At 39.8% G+C, this 16077-nt stretch overlaps 1 protein-coding gene across 1 annotated transcript in view; it reads left to right on the forward strand.

The window, feature by feature from the left end:
- Positions 1-16077, forward strand: part of SORBS1 (sorbin and SH3 domain containing 1) — a 165005-nt gene that overhangs the window by 112327 nt on the left and 36601 nt on the right. Inside the window, exons 10-13 of the mRNA XM_040564017.1 lie at positions 3113-3260; positions 7690-7719; positions 9941-10116; positions 10900-10963. Of these exons, the coding sequence (XP_040419951.1) occupies positions 3113-3260; positions 7690-7719; positions 9941-10116; positions 10900-10963 (418 nt within the window). The remainder of the gene's footprint in view (positions 1-3112; positions 3261-7689; positions 7720-9940; positions 10117-10899; positions 10964-16077) is intronic.

Below are 16077 nucleotides of genomic sequence, written 5' to 3' on the forward strand. Positions count from 1 at the left end.
CTCCAGCACTCCACCACCGCCTCTGGTTCCTTTTGGGCAAGGCTCCGTATTCCCTGAGACTGTTTCTCCTGGCTCACCCTTGACTTTTCCGACTTTAGATGATTTCATTCCCCCACATCTCCAGAGGGGTCTCCACCATAACCAAGCACCCTCTGCATCTGACACATTGTCCTCTGCTTACCCGAAACTGCCATTCTTCTCATCACCACCTTCACTTGTCCCTCCAGTTACGGGGGCTTTGCACAGGGGCTTGAAGCCTGAAATCACTGGAGTCATCTCACGTACAGTAAGCTTGCCAAGTACCCTCCTCACCCTTCTCCTAAATTTATATTCCCAGATAAAAATGACTTTCTCCTTGGCATACTAAACTTGAGAGGAGTGATGACTCACTCCCTGCTAGCAGCATGACAACTGAAACCTTGTTTACGTCCTGTGCTAGTGCATGCGTGTTGCCTGCCTTGTGCAGCTTTGAACTTTTTATTGACTTCTCCTACATGACAATTGACTGTCTACCTTTGCGTCCATTCTGCTAGGTGATACATATCTTAAGAGTCTTCACCAGAATTATCTGAGAATAATTAACTCTATATAAACAGAATAGCTGCAACTAACTGATCTCTTCAGGCTCTCTTAATAGCATCATTAATTGTGTTTCAATAACATTTGAAGTAGCAACAGCAGACCAGTTAAAGGTTAGGGCTTGCTTTCTGTTCCACTTGGAGCCACAAGACTGTATGGTGTCTACGCAAATTCCTGCTGAAGCCAGTGTAAGATTGCTGCCAATATTCAATGACCTAGAAGCAATAATATCAGTTACTGAGCTAAGACTCTTCCAAGTACGTAGGCGCCATGGGATAGGTCAGGGGGAGAGTATCTGTTCAGTTTGGAATTCTGTCTTTCACTGAAGTCTTCACAACTTTCAAAAAGTACTGCAATAATTTCAGCTTGAACTTTACTGCTTTCTTCCTGGGTTATTTTTTATAAGCTCATCAACTTCTTTTAAGAAGTCTTCAGGAACAAGGAGGAAAATGGCTGTAAGTTAAAGTTGCAGAGCAGGAGGAAAAAAAACTGACCCTCCTCCCTCCTGTACTAGAAGCTGTAAAACTGCCAGATCTCTTACGGTTGTTTGAGGGCAAGTAAGCAGCTCAGCAGATGCTCCCTTCTCTTAGGATGGTACTTTATTTTCTTTGGCCTTTGAATATAGGCCAAACATGTACCATGAACAGGTGTATGGGGTCAGGGCACAAAGGGAAAAAAACAACCAAGGATGATTTTTTGGAAAGTTTTTAGCATTGGCCTTTCTCTCCTGTTGGAATCAGTGGGCTTTTATTGTTGAGAATAGTAGAAGTATTTTTATGGAGCCTGTCTGCAGGCATCAGAAAAAATCAGCAAGCATCCAAATCATAGGGAAGTAGTAGAAATTTTGTTCTACCTGGCTTTCATAAAATGAGTTTTGAAACGTTATTTTTATGCATTCTCACTTCAGGCATGTGGTCAGAGAGCTGTTTCCCACGGTGATTTAAGTGGTCTTTGTTCACCTAGATTGGTGACTTAACTGGGACTCCTAAGCCTAGACCTAACTCCTCTTTTCTTTGAGGGATTCTTTGTATGTTAGTTATCAAAGTGAAGCTCAAGCACATCTCTCCTACTTCTCCCAGATTGTGTTGCTGAGAATATTATCCCAACCAGTGAAATAGGGCAAAGTGTCTCTTGACCTCTATTTCTGAAGACTGTTGATTAGAAGCCTTCTGTTCTGTCCTTATGAAATGTCTGTTGCCTGATCAAGATGCTTCTTGGAGCAACATAGCTCCATCCAGCCTACTCTTCTCCTCTAGGCTGGACTGACTGTAGATGCTTCTTCAGATTACAGCAGATTCTCACTATGATTTGTCTCTGATCTCTGGCCCAGGCTCAGCCCCTTATCTGATCCTATAAGTCCTTTCTACTGACACTGGTGGGTGTGAAGGGCACTGACTTGCACTTAGCCATAAACACCAGGAGAAAGGATTCTTCTGGAGTAATAGTCTATTGATTTTTTTTTTACCAACGGTGATTAAAATCCCCCTGAATGCTCAGCTCCATTTCACACACCAGTAGCCTGCAGCATTCCAATCTGATGGTGGAATAGTAGGAGTGCAGAAATTTGGTACACCATTATTCCACATTCACTCTGATTAGATGCTTATTCCCCCTTAACTTTAATTGTAATTGTGTGTCCAGATTCCTTGAGAAGCTTTGAAAAATCTCAGCCTAAACTGGTGCATGCATTCTTATGCCATCACCCCTTCTTTCTTTTCCCCTTACTGTCAACAAAAGCTTGATATTCTTGGACTGAGAGTTTTCAAAGATGAACTAGTTTTTAAAGTCTCCCTGTGGACACAACTTGTATTTCTACAGAACAACCAGAGCTGTGGTGATACTAAAGGTGGGTTTGAAATTAATAAACAATGGATCTGGATGCTTTAGGAAAGCAAGAGCAGCTTGTGCTATCCATGTTCCAGCAGCAAAGCCATGTTGAGTATCTTCCTTGCAAGAATCCTACTATTTATCCTCCATCTGTTTTGTTTTGTTTTTCATGATTTTAACCATGTAGATGTGTCATGGTCTCCTGAGCGATGGTGCTAACCTTATTTCCTGGACCTTCTTTACCATACCAGCTGCAGTAATAATGTTTTAGTCCAGAACTGCATGAGTTTTGCATGCCTGACTTCTTGCAATGAAAGGAATTCTTTTAAAACAACTTCCCCCCCGCAAAAAAATGTTTGTGTGTATGTATCAGGGGAAGGGTGTCTGCATCTTTCCCCACAACCAGAATTGCTTGGTTTTTTGGCACCCTGTGTCCGCTTCAGGAAGCGGGATTAATTTAGTGCCTCCTTTTGGGGTTGGAGTTGTGAAACCCAACACCAAAGAATCATACTGCCTTAGCAAACTAATTGCATTAACAAGGAGCAGGGTACATACATGTAGTAAGGTAATGCTCGTGCTTATGCCTCTTTTTACTAAAACTTGCTGTGATTATGCTTATCGTTCAGTCTAAAATGACTTTTTTCTTCAGATTTTCCCAGTGTTGTAATCTTCCTGCCTGCTGATGATATGTTGCTCTCCTTTTCAGGACCCAGGTCCTGTGTTAAATGAGGTGTCCCAGCCTAGCACTGGCACTGACTACCCAACCTCCTTCACGTCAATCAACAAGTCATCATCTGCCTATCCCTCTACCACAATCGTCAATCCCACTATTGTCCTCTTGCAGCACAATCGAGGTAAGGAGACTTCCAGATAGGTATTTGGACTCAAACTGAATAATCTGTTAAACTGCAAGAAACTGGAGAATGTGTGCTGTGGACAATGAAGTCCACGCTACTATGAGATAATAAAGCTGCCTTCATGAATTGTAGTGACCAGAGCATACAATACACAGGTGACAGGCTAGGGTGAGGGGCAATGCCTACTTTTTCTAGTTAGAACCTGTGGATCAGAAGCCTCTCTGATGTTGAGGGAAAGTTCTATAACTGGACATGTGAATAAGCTATGGCAAGTTGCATTTTCCAAAGGAAAAAAAAATCAGAAAATAAAGGAAAGGCGTGCACTCATCTCCTTTTAATCAGTCTAATTACAAGCATTCATTGGTCCATTCGTTTGTGTTTCTCAAGGTGTTTTATTTTTTCTTCAATGCCTTTGTAAAACAGTCTTCTGTCTTTGGCTCCAAAGATAGTGTCCTCACTGTAGCCCAGCTGATTGTATCACTCATGTAAGTAGATTATATCTTTTCCTTTCTGCTAGCATCTGAAGCAGCTTTGTTTATGCCCTCCTGAATGAGGGTGCCTAGATCCCCCAAATATTTTATCTGTGTCGAGAGAGAGAACATTATCTGAGGCAGCCTTTATCTCAAAGCTTTTTGTTGCCTTCCTTAAGCAGGGATATTTTTTGGTAGATTTCTAGTATTAAATCTGGAGCATTTTGAAGCATGTGCCAAACAAGAATATTTTCTCTGTAGATCTTAAGAGCACAAGGGACAAACTTGTATAATACGATGGTCCGCATACACACTGGCATTGAGACAAGTGATGTCAAGTTGTTCTCTTGATCAATTACCTTCACAGACAACAATTTGTTCTGTCTTGAATGTCTTGCCTCTGACCATCAGCCCTCATGATACTGTAGCCTGATATACTGAAGAGCTTCTCTTACAACATTTTTTTGTCAGTGTATAGATCACAACGTGATAAGCAATGTGACTGAGCTATGGTATCTATATTGATGCATGTTTTCCAGTCTTTATTAATCACACCTGTAACTTGCAAGAATCGTATTGAGTTGATTTGACAAGGCATCTTAGTCATCAATTTGTAGTGACTGGTACTGTGTGTGCCACGCCATTTTTATAATAAAATCTTGTATTAGTCATTACAATATATTCTTTTCCTGGGATTACTGTCAATGTGACAGACATCTGGCAGTCACATTTATGCTTTTCAAATATTGTCACATCTACCTCCTTCCTGTCCTATGGAGTTTCCTTTGTATTCCAATCATACTGAGAATGAATGTCAAGAGTCCAGCAAGCTGCCCTTCCTGAAAATGCTTTCTTTAGAAAAGGAAACTGTTCTAAAAGTCTTCAGTACAGTTTACATGAGCATGCTGATTTTCAAACAGATGACCTCAGTTGTTGTCATTCATCATGGACCTTAGGTACTGTTGAAGTGGAAAGCATTTCTCCACCAGGCAGTAGGACGTCAGACTCTTTTTTCTTCATCCCCTCCTCAAAATACAGAATGGAAATAATGATTGGATGTGTCATCTTTTCAGCCCTCTTACAAGCAGTTCCAGTGTGCCTGTTTGGTAAAATACCAAGACTATTGGTAGGTTTCTGTTTACTCTTCATGAACCTTGAAATGTCTTTTTGAGTCGTCTTGGACATTCTGTGAATTTTCACTTCCATTGTTGTCATCTTGTACTTCCTAGCATATGTTATTTACTCATAGGTATGTTTTGTTACTTTTCTATCCATGTATTAAGAGTTTCTCACAGTTACTTATGCTTCCTCCCCTGTCTAGACGTTATTCCAGCATAGCATTAAGACTTTTTTTTTGTAGTGTAGTTGATGCGTTTTTTAAGTGGTTCTCAGATTTTAGTGATCTCTTGTGTTTCTCCCCTGGCTGACATAATTCATGTTTGGTTTCATCTTTATGGATCTTATCCATTCTCAAAGCTGTTTTGGTCTAATGGCACATAACATTTTATTGGATTATGGTCCCCCTTCCCCTGATAATTAATTATATTTTGTTCTTAAATCAATTTCTTTATGTCAAGAACAGGTTTAATATAAATTCCTCTTGTGTGCTATGAATACCCTTAAAGTTAGAAATTTCAAGGTCATCTTAATGCTGGTAGTCTGAATGCTGGTAGCTTGAAGTCTCCAGTAGTTCAGTTAGTCTTCCTGATGAATGTGTTTTTTCTCCTCAGTGGATTATTGATTGATCTTTAAGGAGCTTGTTATCTTATCCTTTGGAGGGACTGTTGTAGCAAACATCACCTACTGTCCTATCTTATACTTTCTTTGCTAGTTCATTAATTTATAAGCATGTAAGATACTTTGCTTTAGTGCTATTAGAATCTTAGAAACAGGTAATGATTTTTGAAGCACACAAGATACTTTTATCCTCTTTTTTTTTGTCTGCTTGATCTTACTTGGTAAGTCATGATGAGAGATCTCAGATTTTTTTCTACTGGATTTCAGTAATACCAACTGGTATCACTGACAGCAATGCCAACAATACCATTAATGCTTATGAACAAGTCATTTCACATCCTCTAGTTCATTCCTAGCACCAAAGTAAGAATTTCTTCCCTTCACAGTTGTTGGTGTCTTGATTTTTTTTGACATAATTTTTCAATAAATGTACTCAAATATTTGTTTCCTCTTCCCCTTTTGTTATGGTTTCAAGTGTTTGTTTCTTCCACTGCTGCTCTGGGAACTCTCAAGTCATGTTTAATCATTCCTTTACTGTTGCCAGCAGTTATATTCCTCTACTCAGCCCTTTCTCTGAGAGGCCTACAAGTCTTTGGCCTTTGCCTACCATCCTGGAACACACGATCAAGGATAAAATCCTCATTAGCTAGTGTGGGCCTGAGGCTACAAGCTGATTTTGGTCAGGTGGGAGAGTGAAATAGCAGATACCTCCACCTCCTCAGTTTCTATCTGTCAGCAGCTCTCTTCTCTAGTCAGAGACACAAGTGAAAAGAAAACCTGCACTTCACGTAAAAAAACATTTTTTTAAAAAGTCTATTCATCCATGATATTCTCTCCCCTGTGGAAGAAGAGGCAGGGAAGAACTCTCTAGCATAGGTCTTTAAAACACCATTTTTTTTTGCCAGAAGGCCTTAGTGACTGAACACCGTTCTCTTCAGCGATAGCAATGACTGAGGCTGAGATCATTCATCTTTCTCATAATAGACAAGAGCAAACCCTGCAGTAGTGGTCCCCATCTATTCTTGGCTTCAGATTGCAAGCCCTTTCTTTTCCTAATTGCACACAGGCATATGTTGACAACTATCACGTGAGCAATAACGCACACAAGCAGCTTGCCCTTGGTGGTTAACAGAGCAGAAACACTGGGATTAAAGAACGAAGTTCATACATATTGGCGAGGGAGCTGTCCTTAGTGAAGAGACACATTGTCCTCCCTTGCTAAGTTGCTCCATTTAGTATAAATGTCCATTGAAGGTAGGTTCTGCTAGCAAACAACATACAACTGGAGGATGTGTTTTACCTACTACACAGTTATTTCCTGGGTAGGCATTGCATGGCGTGATTTTTATGAATATTTAACATGTGTGATTAATATATTAAAGTTTTGGGATCTTTGCATTAACTGTATGAGCATTCAAGAGTGTTTGCATTTTGTATGTCAGTAAAGTAGTTTCTTTTCAAATGTCTTTTGTGTTGGTTGACTGGATTAATTGCTGGGGAGCAGGTAGAGCAGAGAACATAGATCTAAGAATCCTTTCTTTATTCCTAGCCATGACTTGGACAAGTCATTTGGGCATCCTTTAGAAAGCAGTTCTGAGTGTCAACTTCAGGGTGGTGAAACACTGTGGAAGCTACCACAAATGTCCTAGTCTGGGAACTCAGAAATGGAAGGCCTTAAAAGAGTGATCATTCTGAAACTGACAGCCACATCCCATCTGTGACTGGGGGCATATCACTCAGTCTATGGCGCACTAGTGTGTGATGAGACTCAGCACACCAACACACCAACAGTGGCTTGGTCCTTTCCTATATCCCTACAACATGCTACAGCATTATTGTTTAAAAATGTACTTCATGTTAATAGTAACAGTTATTTGTCAAGTTGTTTGACTGATAGTCTTTATTTTTAAAATTGTCTCCTGTCCAACTTTTTCCATTCTCTCTGATTTTAAAAAACAAAAACAAAAAAAGCACCTCTTTGCAAATGTATTGGTCACTGCATCATAAGATTTGTGTTATCCACGAGGCTGCTGTGTGGAGAAGAGGCTGTGGATTGTCACTTTGGCAGGGTATTTGAAAACAGATTCTCTCCAGCAGCTGCTGCTGTTCTGTCTACAGCGTATTTCTTGCCTGTCAGAAGTGCAGCACCAGAGCACTTGCTGTTTGTCTCACCCATTTGTTCTGTATTTCTTTTTGTTTTGTTTCTTCCTTTACCACAGAACAGCAAAAAAGGCTTAGTAGCCTGGCAGGTATGATGTGAAAGGTCTTCTGCCTCCCAACTGCTGCCTCTGCTGGAGCAAAGCTGCTGCTTCTGCTCTGTTAGCTTGTGGAGTACCTTGAGCAAGCACGCTTCCTGGGAACTGTAACAATAAATAAATGTTTGTCCTGGTTTAGTGTAGATCACTGAAAGTCTGATTTCAGTCTCTTCTCCAAATGTTACTGCTGTGGGCATGTTAATATACTTAGGTCCTAAATTATTAGTCTATTCCTCTAAACATTGCAAATAAAGATGCAAGGAAGCCACTACTCCATGCTCTGGCCCTGCTGTGGGGGACCAGGTCTAGCAGGGTGTGTGGAGCCTGCCCCTAAGGCAGGTGCAGACCTAGTCTGACTTCTTCCACCAGGCTCCTCTGGCTGCTGCACCAGTCTGTCCCTCTATGCTGCCCCCCTGCTGAGGTGATGGGCTGCCCCTAGCTCACAGCTGTCTCCCTCCTCCTTCCCTTGGTGGTTCCAAGTGGACACCACTCAACTGTGAGTTTAATGCTGGCCTGTAAGCCCAGACAGAGGTTTCCTGTTGGTTTTCTCTTTTACAAGGTGTTTCCCTTCATGATCAGGAACTCTTTTTTTCTAATTTTCTAAACTACAGCTAACTCATGGTGCAGCTTGTTCTGTCCCAAATGATCATTGATCTGCAAATGAAGCCTGTTTTGCACAGCTGGGCCTGCACCTGCTCTTAGTGTCAAAACAACTGCAAAGGTGTTGCCTGCCACCTCATCCCCCTGCTTCTTGCATCTTCTTGGTCACAGTGGTAAAACGCTTGCTGTATGACCCCATATTGATGATGCTGCTCTGGAAAAGGATGGCTCAGGTGCCATGGGATGTACTACCTAGTGCAACCTGGTTATCCGTATGGTCAGGCACCAGATTTGGCTATTTGACTTTTAAATACCTCAGAGCCTGGTATATACCTCCACCAGTACTTATGAAATCATTGGAGCTGTTACAAATAGTTCAGTGTGGAATTTAGCTGTTAATTCTTCCAGTTATAAGGGAACAAACCAAGCACTTCATATAAAATAGCCCTTTGCACCAGGAACGTAGAAGGACCGAAAGTGCATTTGCATTCCCAGGGAGGGGAAACAGGATGAAAAAGCTAAACAAGGATTTAATTGATGCTTTGCCATGTTTTGACCTTTCATAAATGTTATTTCATTTTTTTAAGAGGAAAAGACAAAGATTGGTAATTTCAAGCCAATCACTCAAACACAAATTCTTCATGTACAGAGTTTCACAGGACAGAATTGTTTGCTCAGGGTACCAACAGACCAAAGCTTTGTTATGCACGAGCTTTTCCTCTGCTAACTGCCTCTTTCATTTTCCTTCACCTTTAATGGCTTTGGGCAGCATGGTGACGTGCATGTGAATAAAACCCCTTTCTTTCTCTTCAGTGCATGCAGTGATGTAAAAAGGATAGGACCCAGCAAAGCCTTGATGAGGCAGACTGTAAAATCACAGATGTTTCCTCCCCAGAAATACACATGGAAAAAGTTTTCAGCAGAGCCTAAGGATTGCGGTGCTGCAGCTCTCTAGAGCATAGCATATCTTCAGAGCAGTGTGAGCTCCCTTGACTCCTTGCGCAGGGGTGCTGGTGCCTGCTACTACCTATGGCTGTCAGTCAGGCAGCATCAAGGAATTTCAGGTGGAAGCAAAGCAGGCTGCAGCAATTAGTTGTTTCCCCTTATAGACAGGAATTATGCATGTGCTAACCAAGAGAAGAATTTGTTGTTTACAAATTCTGATTAGGGCTCAAAGATGACCTGGAAATATCATATACCGACTGTAACGAATAGGATTGTCAGGCAGGTGAGTGCAAGCTGTTAAAAAGTAGTGCCACTACCACGTGGGATGCTCTATTAGATTGAAATCACCAGCAGAAAAAGGTGAAGAATGAGATTGCAGAGTTGCTAATTAGACCAAAAAAGCAGCCTCCAAAACCAAAAGTCTCTTGTCTTACATAATAGCTGAGCCTATCTCGAGGTGTGTGAAGGTGACTACCACAGAGATGCTAACCTGCTTTTGCTGATACCAAATATTTTTTTGGTAGATTCCTTCAATCCATTTGCTGGCCACAGATGATGGTGACACAGTCTGTCTCATCAACTATTTGCTAGGATTTTTGCCTTAAAAAAGTGAAATACAGTGAGGTGGTAGAATGGGGATGAGATGATAATCTCCTGTTTTCATTTCCAGATTCGGTGCCAGACAGACTAGTTTCTGATAAAGTAGATTTGGCACTCACACGGGACAAGCCAGTTCAGGAGATAGCACCAAGTGAGAAGAGGGCAATGGAGGAGAAAAGAAGAATTGTCAGGAGCCCTCAGTACATGCCTGATACCTCCATTGATGATATTGGCATTCCATTGAGGGTAAGACAACACTGCAAAAGCATGGGCCAGATTCTGCCTGTCTTGAGACTTAGGGAATTCCCTGAAGCTCCAGAGGCTGCAAAGATAGAAGATGTAATTCTAGTTCCAGCATATCTTATTACCAACTTTGTTATCAATAACATGTTTCAGCTGTATCAGGTTAAAGAAAAAATAAATGATCATCTCTTTTCATCCTATTTGAGAATATTGTTCATTCACTGCTAGCAGCTAAGGGAGAGAGATTAATCTTGCATTATTTTAACCATCTTAAAGGCAGTTATCTCTTCTAAACCACATGTTTAAGTTCCTTCAGTGATTGGGGAAATCATAATGAAAACAACAACTCATTCTTACAACTAGTGTCTGGAGTGACTTGAGCACTACATGTGTCTGACTGTCCATTGGATACAGAGGAAATCAGTGTATTATGACTAAACTAGGCATAGTGTCTACTTTTAAATGATATATAAAATCGGATTACAGTGGACAACCTTCCACACAATGTACAGTTCTACACAGTCTAGAACATCATAACCCCTAAAGAACTTTCAAGGTATTATTAAACTAGAGCAAAGCTTGTAGCTTCATTAGATACGAAATTCTATGTCAGAGTGAAATTACTCATATTTTATTAGCCTTGATTTTGAGGTAAATGTGATAAATGAACTAGGAATCAGGGTGCTAACCATACTGCTGCAAGATTTTTTAAAAAAAAAAAAGTTTTGAAGTGCTGGTAGAATTCATGTCTGTGATTATTTATTTGCGTATTTATTTTTCTGATAGAATACAGACAGATCGAAGGACTGGTACAAGACGATGTTCAAACAGATCCACAAGCTAAACAGAGGTACTGTAGAACAGATATCTTTATTTACTTCAAAAGACCATTATGACAACACTTTGTTTCAGATATGTGAAGAATTGTACTATGGATGATCAATAAAAGCCTTTTGTGTTAACTAGTGTTTACCTTGCACCACAGAACACAACCAATAATGTATTTAACAGCTCCAGAGACAAAGGTGAGAAAATAGTGAAGTCCAAAGAAAGGTCCGAGTTATTCTGAGGTGTACTGCAGTGCCTTCATGAAATCATGAGTACTGTCTGAGAACTGAAATCAGAAAGCTGTCATTAATTTCATACTTAAAGAAAACAGATCCCTGAACTTCATCTTTAGCAGCTGACTCTCCCTGCCCCTAACGCTTTTAAATGATAGTAAGTTCTCTCTGAAACAGCACTGTACACAAAAGACTTTTTACACTTTAAAGCTTTAGTACCTGCCTAATAGAGCTTGGTTTGAGGCACGCTGAAACCAATGGAAAGATTTGCATTGATTTGGGGGGTTCAGAATCTGAATTCTCTCTTCAAAACCTCAGATTTTCTTCTTTCAAAATTCAAATTGTGGTAAGCTCTTGCAAACTTCATCATGGTGTGTTCTCAGGGAATCCACTACTTTGAGGCACTTCTGTGCCTGCCTGCTGATACATTCACATTGTTTCTTCTGTGTGAGAAATGGCTGCAGTAGTGTTTGCAGACTGAACGCTCTGAACAACCTAATGTCTAGGCAAATGCAATTCAGAACTGTGCTTACATAACAAACCCTACAGCATGCAAAACTGGAGCTGTATTTGCCACTGCAGATGCTGTCATGGTGAGCTTTATGCATATATAGGCACTGCATTATATTGGATGGAATGAGAAAGAGTTGAACAATTTCCTCCTCCCAGCGCTCCTAACAGAAGTTCTTCAGCTCAGCCAGAGCCTGTACTTCAGGACGTGGAGAATGAGTTCAGTACTTTCTGCCTCCAGGATCTCCCCCAGGGCCTCTACGTTGACGGCAGACATGAGCAAGAAAGCATCTGAGTATGGTTATGCTGTAGCATCAGCACGTGAGAGACTGTTCTGCAGCTTGTTGGGGATATTCCTGTCTCTCCATTCTTCCCCTTTTAAATCTTTACTCTCTTTCTTTTTTCAAACCACGTTCCTCTCTTAGACACTCCTGAAGAAAACCTTCTTGCCCTACCTACATATTTCTGAACTTCCTGAAATCCAGCAAAAACCTGAAGGTACCAGAAGCTTAGTCAGAGTGTATGTTGTCTCGTGCTTGAGTTAACTGTACATATAGCACCATAATATAACTAGATTCAGGTTCTAGATTCTGTTATCCCATTTGTTACACTAGCTGGAAATTCAGTTATGCCCAGCATACCTTCTTGTGTGATGCATAAATACTAAATCTTTGCTAATCCATTAATCTTTTTTAAAGTACAGTGATGTTTACACAAGTTTATTAAAGTAAGCAATAAAACCATTGGTGGTAGGAAATTGGGGGATGAAGCAGAACCTCCGCTTCACTGTGGATAGTCTCAAAATCCACTGCTTTTCTCTGCTGCAGAAGACAATCCTTATTCTCCTACATACCAGTTTCCTGCGTCTACTCCTAGCCCTATCTCTGAAGGTAAAAATAAAGGACCATATATATTTTTCTGCACAAATGCTGCCTTGTCCATTTATTTTCTTCTTTGAAGTTTTTTCTAGTTGCTGAGCATTATCCTGCATCATAATTATTTGCTGCACTCTAAGCATTGCCTTGACTGTATGCCGCCTTTTGGCTTTGCAGTGCTCCTCTGGCTTTCTAACTAGTAGTTGACTAATGCTGCAGACCTGGGGTTTGCTTGATTTTATGCGCTTATCAGTTGTATTTAGTCATGTGTGTGCAGTGATTATTTAACATGCCTAAAATGCTGATATACATGTAAAAATGTGGTTTAACTGAGATTTATTCTGCCCCCCCCCTTAAATCAATGTGTTTCTTTAATTATTCGCTTCTGTTTTTGACTATTAACACGTAATAGGGCCAGACCAAAATTCCACTGAAGTCTATGGTGAAATGACTGCTTGCTTCAGTGGGTTTTGGATCAGTCCCTCAACGTAGTCCTTTAAAATAAATATAACTTAGTAACACGGGTTCAGGGCGGTCTTAGGTGCACTGGCCATATCTAGGCAAGGACAGATTTGACAGTCTCATCAGCACATCTTGCAACTTGTAACACTGTATTTACACCCGCTTCCTCGTGCTCAGCAGATTCTTTTACACTTCAAGGTACAATCTAGAATCCTTTGTCAGTCATGTTTCAGGATGATGGAATTGTATTTATTGTCATGACAACCTATAACCATGTAGTGGTGTATGAAATACTGATATATGAAAAATATTGGAATCTGCTGCGCATATTGGCAGACAGATATTTCCTGATTAGAAATTTGTTGGTGGTGACAGCCTTGTTTGGCTTGGTGTTTTGCTATTGCTTTGGATCCTGCAATTTAGGAACTTGCCTACTTAGCCTGTGCCTCAAGCCAACCCTAGTGAGACTGTTAATTAACCATTTTATTCAGTGTTTGTATTAAACATTTGGTGGGTACTGTGTAAAAAGAAAGCATTCAATCTGGGTTCTAGCTGAGATGCTCGAAGAAGAATAGGAGATGTAAGGTGCGTTTCACTGTGACAGTGAATGTGGACTAGTGTCATAGAGGTATCTAAGATGTTATATTTCTTGGTGAAACCTGCAGGTGAAGAGTTCTGTCTAGCAAATCACAATGTAGTGTAAATTATCTTCTGTTGGCAGAATGGCTTTCAGTAGGATGAGAGAGAAACAAAGAGCCTCAGTAACTAGTTGCTAAAGGAAATTTTACAGTGATTCAATTTTCTTGTTTGTAATGAAGTTTGAGAATTCATTTTACTCGTCTGAACTAACGTAGTTTGCAAAAACCAATGATCTTAGTATATTAAAAGTCTGGTTTCCCATAAATGTCCCCATATGTACCTTATGAATGTGCAGATGAAAGTAATTTGTTGGTTTAGGTAGTTGAAATTTTATTGGACCAAGAATGCTTGCTCTTTATTCTCAATACATTGGGAAATGCTTCTCTAACACCTGCTTGGATTCTTTTGGTTGATAAGGAATCCAGAATATCTAATGATATAGCAGGGTGAAGTCCATGTTTCATGTTCAGAAAACATTTGAAAGTGATATATTCAACTGCAGAGTACTTATACTAGATGGGTGAAACCTCAAGCCTCAAATTTCATACAATCTAAGTGTCATAGTCTTTTGCTTTGGGTTGATGATCTAAAAAACACTAAGATTTGTGTTTCTCTTTAAAATACCTTCAAAGTTTAAGGATATTGAAATCTAGAGATTTTGGCCAACCCCAAAAAAGAAGAAAAGGCACCCCCCCCCCCTTTTTTTTTCCCTTTTTTGCTTTTCAAAAAGGAAAAACTACAGATTTTGCTAGGAACTACGGGAGAACTGTCTCTTCTCACAAAGAAGAATCAGATTTTGAAAGTACAAACTGGTGATACCCAGCTCCAGTAAGGAGAGTCCCATAGATAAAATGTAGCTCTGAGAACCAGGAGATCTCATTCTAATGTTCATCTCTGGTTTACCTCTTAAACTTATTGAGTCATTCCAATTTTCTATGTTTTAGTATTCATTGTTGTAAAGGGGAGAAAAAACAGATATTCTTCTTCAAAGGTACTTGAAGAGATAAAACGTTATACCTGTCTTCCTTATTATTGTAGATATTAAAATATTTGCAATTGGAAACTTGCATTTATCTGAAGTGATTTTTTTTTCCTGTTTTTTCCTATCTGAATGATAATCTATAACCAATATTGATATTTCTCTTCAAGTAAGTAGATCGACTTTTTCATTTATCACTAGCATTAAATACAAAACCTGAATGGGTGCAAAGATATTTTTAGACATGTTTCCATGTATTTGTAGGGACAGACATTGACTTACCAAGTATTTTTCTACCTGAATAAACCCGTCTTTTATATGGGAATAGCAGTCAATTTATTTCTGTCATTTAGGTCTGAAACATGGAAATTGGCCTGAAAAATGTCCTTCATTACTTTTTTAACCTGAAGGTTATAATAAGCACTGAAGAATCAATAACCATCTGTTTGGAACTTAAACCTTCAGTTTAATTCATTCACTAAGAGAACTCAGCAGAGGGGCTAAAAGTTAAGACTTCTTTGAGCCTTTCCGAAAGGCTCAATTAAGCCAAGAGTGCAAGCTGAGGTCAGCTGTATTAGCCAAATTGTTTTTCCGGTGGATGAGGTTGGGTGTAGCATCTCCTTGATGTCCTTCTTGAGAGAGAAGCTGCAAATTGTTTCAGTCTGTTGATTGGCGTCACTGAGTTCATGTGACACTTGTATAGTGTATTCTTTTCTTTGTATATTTCTGGTTTTCTGTATTTTTCTCTGGCACTTTTAGTTGTTTATTCACAGAGATAACAGTAATACCTTAGCATACAGTTCTCTTTGCAGTCATTGCATTGTATTTTCCTGCATTTTGCCTTGAAGTCCTGTAGATATCTCATGTATATTTCCCTGCTAGTTCTTACCTTATCTGTAGAGAAAGGTGATGGGCCTGTGGGTCTACTTTCCGGTTTTGAGCCCAACTCCCCCTGCTACTATATATGTAGTACATGGAAGATTTATTGCAAAGCATGCTGAAGATGGTGGAAAGATACTGCTAGGTTTTTGATCAAGCAGAAATACTCTCTAGATGACGGTCATGGTTAGCCCTTATAGAGCTGCTCGGACATCTCCATTACATTCTGTTTTACATTTCTTATTTAAAACATAAACTCTTCAGTCTCTTGGTGCAAGTAATGTTCCTGGCATGATACACACACGTATATCTGTGCTTAAAAGATAATATAAGTCTGTGAACATACTTCAGTTTGGTGTGCTACTTAATACAAGGAAGATGGCCCAGTGATTATCATATGTGATTGAGAGCAGGACTCCTCAGATCTATTACTATGTCTAACACTTAATGAGTAATTTTAGGCATATACTTCATCTTTTAGATCCTTGATTTATCTTTCAGCTTTTGATAAAGTGGGTCTAATAACACTTGCTCTAGAGGCGTTTTGTGACAAAAAGTG

This window comes from Cygnus olor, chromosome 7, assembly GCF_009769625.2.
Source record: "Cygnus olor isolate bCygOlo1 chromosome 7, bCygOlo1.pri.v2, whole genome shotgun sequence".
Classification (NCBI taxonomy): domain Eukaryota; kingdom Metazoa; phylum Chordata; class Aves; order Anseriformes; family Anatidae; genus Cygnus; species Cygnus olor.